Source organism: Plectropomus leopardus, unplaced genomic scaffold (genome assembly GCF_008729295.1).
Source record: "Plectropomus leopardus isolate mb unplaced genomic scaffold, YSFRI_Pleo_2.0 unplaced_scaffold26767, whole genome shotgun sequence".
Classification (NCBI taxonomy): domain Eukaryota; kingdom Metazoa; phylum Chordata; class Actinopteri; order Perciformes; family Serranidae; genus Plectropomus; species Plectropomus leopardus.
In genome coordinates, this window is record NW_024629120.1 from 1 (window position 1) to 3,488 (window position 3,488).

General features: G+C 38.5%; 1 protein-coding gene across 1 annotated transcript; it reads right to left on the reverse strand.

The window, feature by feature from the left end:
- Positions 1–713: 713 nt before the first annotated feature.
- On the reverse strand, positions 714–3,478 carry LOC121937592 (adenosine deaminase 2-A-like). The gene is made up of 3 exons (XM_042480924.1): positions 3,099–3,478; positions 1,786–2,005; positions 714–936 (listed from the first exon to the last, which is right to left on the reverse strand). The coding sequence occupies exons 1-3, from the start codon at positions 3,403–3,405 to the stop codon at positions 714–716; spliced, it is 750 nt and encodes a 249-aa protein (XP_042336858.1). The 5' UTR covers positions 3,406–3,478.
- Between the last annotated feature and the right edge of the window lie 10 nt (positions 3,479–3,488).

Consider the following 3,488-nt stretch of genomic DNA (forward strand, 5'->3'; position numbering starts at 1 on the left):
AGAAAAAGCTGATTGTTGAGTCTTATTCCCAGGTCTTCAAAAACCGACATTTTCTCCAAAGTTGACTGAGCTAAGTCTCCCCCTTGCACACAGATTTTCTTCATTTTTAGGCTTGTTTTGTGGATGTGGGACTAGTCACAACTCAACATTGCACCTGGAGGATGTGTATTAATGACACTCATTAGCATAACGGGTTATAGGCAGATGTGTTACACGTTGGTACTAAGTTAACACTTGTATTCTACACTAGTTACTTACGGTATTACTGAATGTGCACATGTTATTTTTGATGTGTGTGAATAAACACCTACCCTGCTCTACAGGAACAGTGCTGCTCCCTAATTTCATTGTCTTCTGTCTCGATCGCCAGGTGATGCGTTGGTTTAGTTTTACACTGTCGTCTGTAGGATTTAGCCTCTATCTCAATCTTTTTAGCTTGTTTTCACGAGTCAGAGTTTGACATCCTGAATATATATCCTCCAAAGGCAAATTGAACACACTTCAGTCTGTTGTCGTTTTCCCAAAAATTAGATAATATTTTTTTAAGGGAGTGCAGTTAGTTACAGTGAGCTCCATGCTAGCTCAGACAGTTCGACAGACCATCAGCAGCAGCTTACAACAAAGGGGTGCGGCTTAGCAAAGGGTCAATTACATACTGAAACTTTAAAAACAACGCCAGACAAGTGAATGCACTGAACACACTAGGAATGGCATTAGTGTACCTCTGGGAGTAAAGCCCGCAGCTCCAGGTACATGACGTTGTCCATGTAGAACTGGCTGAGACCTTGGTAGTAATAGTCTCTGAACACAGGAGCGTACGTGACCAGACCCCACAATGCAAGGAAGGCCTGTTCAAACTTCTCCCATATCACATCCTGACTGGGGTACACCGTTTCTGGATCCTGATCGGTGAAGATCGTCAAGTTGCCCATGATGCTGAGGGTGTAAATATAGAGACAGGATTGTGATCACATTATCTGAGTCATTTTTGTGGTCCATTTACCACTGTCGAAAATATGTTTTTCTTAATTATTTTTTGTAAGAAGACCTTAAGCTTTAAAAAAAAAAACACTACTTTACTAGAAAGCTGTGCATCTGCAGTGATGACCTCATGCTGCAGTTTACTCATCTTCATAAATAATACCCATCTATTCATGCTTAACATTTGAAAACCTCTCTTTTTGATATCCTGTCCTGGTATATGTTCCAAAAAGAAATTACATCTCATAAAGGGAATGATACAATTTTATGGGATCTTCAAATATACTCTGTATCCTGTTGAACATAACTTCAAATGAACCTGTGGTCCTGACAGAAACGTTCTGAACAAAGATTAATGTAACAATGAAGTCTGTTGGGAACCATGTGTTTACAGGATCATTTCCTATTAGGTACATCTTCCTTTCCATTTAAGTTACAAGATAAAACTGATTTAAAACCACTCTGGCAACAACATACAGGTAGAATAAAAAGTGATAACTGTGCAGGCCTCAGTAGTCAAAAATGACTTCTTCAAAATGAAGTAAACAAGCCTTAATATCTCTGACTATTTACTTTAGGTCACATTGGAAAAGTATATCATATCACAATAAATTAGTCTATGCTGCTTGATGTGGACATGACACACACAAAATAAATACTAATATTTAAACTCAGGGAAGCATACAGAAACTAGTTATCAGGATGTGATAACATAAATTAAAAATATACACCATTCTGTTGCCTGTTTTTTTATGTGGTATTCTTTTAATTAAATATTTGTCCTCTCCCAGAAAAAAAACTCACCTGTTATCAAGATCTGTGGTATTGATCATCTTGGCCCTGAGGTTTTCCAGCAGGGTCCAGGGAGAGCAATTTGGCAGAGTTTTGGGCTCTTGAGATGAGAAAATGAATCTGATGGACTGGTTGTCAGTGAAGCACATGTAGCAGTGGGGGCGATAGGTCACGTTTTTCAGCAGCCACTCCACATCTACCATTGCAAAATCATGGACATGAAGAGCGCCACCTAAAACAGCGAATAACAGAACTATAAAGAAATAAAGAACTTGGATACTTTGTACAAGTCTGATTCAATGTTTATTAAAAATGTGTAAATATTCCCTTTATGGAGAAACATCAATTCAATCACCAATGTGATTTTCCAGCATTTGAGAATAGATCAGTATCAAAGACAAACTGGCACCAGCATGACTGTCTTCTACACAACTTTCTCCAGTACAACAATATTAGGGGGCAAGTAACTTCTTAAATTCTTGTCTCAGTTTGGCATTTCCTGATAAGCTAGCTCACTGTTTAGTCTATGAAATGTCATATAAAATTAAAAAATGTCACATCTTCAAATGTCTTGTTTTGACTGATTGACAATCTAAAAACTAAAGATGTCCAGTTTACTAAGAAGACAATAAGCTAATATTCAAACCTGACAACCTACAACCCGGGATTTAGGAATTGATCAATTATCAGAAAAAGTGCCCATTATTTTTCTGTCAATTTATTGATTCATTGACTATTGTTTCAGCTCTTCACAAGATACAATGTACTGGTTAGATCGTTCAAGGGGAGAATAATCTTTTATAAAAAATAAAGTAGGGATGCATGATTTTGAATTTTGCTGATATATAACAACCGATGACCGATACAGATACTGATATATATACTTTTTTCCCCACATAGTTTTAGTGTTCATCAAGTCTCATCTGTAGTGGAATTAACATTATATTATGCATACTTTTATTGTGGTAGCCCACCAGCAGATGCAGACAAAAAACATGACATGCTGATATTATCATGCATCTTGAAAATAAAGGATTTTAAACTGATAAAAAAAAAAGTCACAAAATCTGCTACAATCTGATACTGAAAACAGATTATTTTCCTTTCTGCCAAATGTTTCCAGAAATTAACATTATTGCCAGCTCACCAAACTCAACTGTGTCCTTATATATATCCATGACAGCGAAAATTTGGCAAATGGTAAAGGCTAAAAGGTTTTCGGAGGCAATTCAGAAAACTATCAATTTAAACCTACAGCTCACAAGCAATGGAAAAAGTGTGAGATGTATATAAATATGCTATGGTGTGAGACAGACTGATCATACCTTTAGGCATCTTTTGGAGCAGACTGAAGATGGGACTGGTCCTGATGAGGTCCCTGGCTTTGAAGAAGTGCATGGCAGGAGGAAAGTCCGCTCTCACTATCTCCTCCTGCTTCATTTTAAACAGAATGGCATCCAGCCGCTTCTCTGCATCAGTCAACACCACCTGCCCACCTGTCTGCATGGAGGCCTCCAGCTCTATGAGGGCCTCTCTCTGCCTGGGATCTGGGATGGACAGGACGCTGGACAACTGGTACAAGACAAGTAGACAGGCCACAGCCACGTGGGGGCGCTGTAGTGAGACTAACATGGTCCGGTGAGAGTGAGTGGAGCTTTGAAGGAAGGAACAGTAAGAGGTTAAACACCACAACGTTTACAGAGAAGTCAGGAAAG

Excerpts from the sequence above, each read along its gene's own strand:
- LOC121937592 (XM_042480924.1), bottom strand. The coding sequence starts at position 3,405 with ATGTTAGTCTCACTACAGCGCCCCCACGTGGCTGTGGCCTGTCTACTT. Across the intron at positions 2,006-3,098 it reads GCTCCAAAAGATGCCTAAAG|GTGGCGCTCTTCATGTCCAT; the intron begins GTATGATCAGTC and ends TCGCTGTTTTAG. Across the intron at positions 937-1,785 it reads ACCACAGATCTTGATAACAG|CATCATGGGCAACTTGACGA; the intron begins GTGAGTTTTTTT and ends TTACACCCTCAG.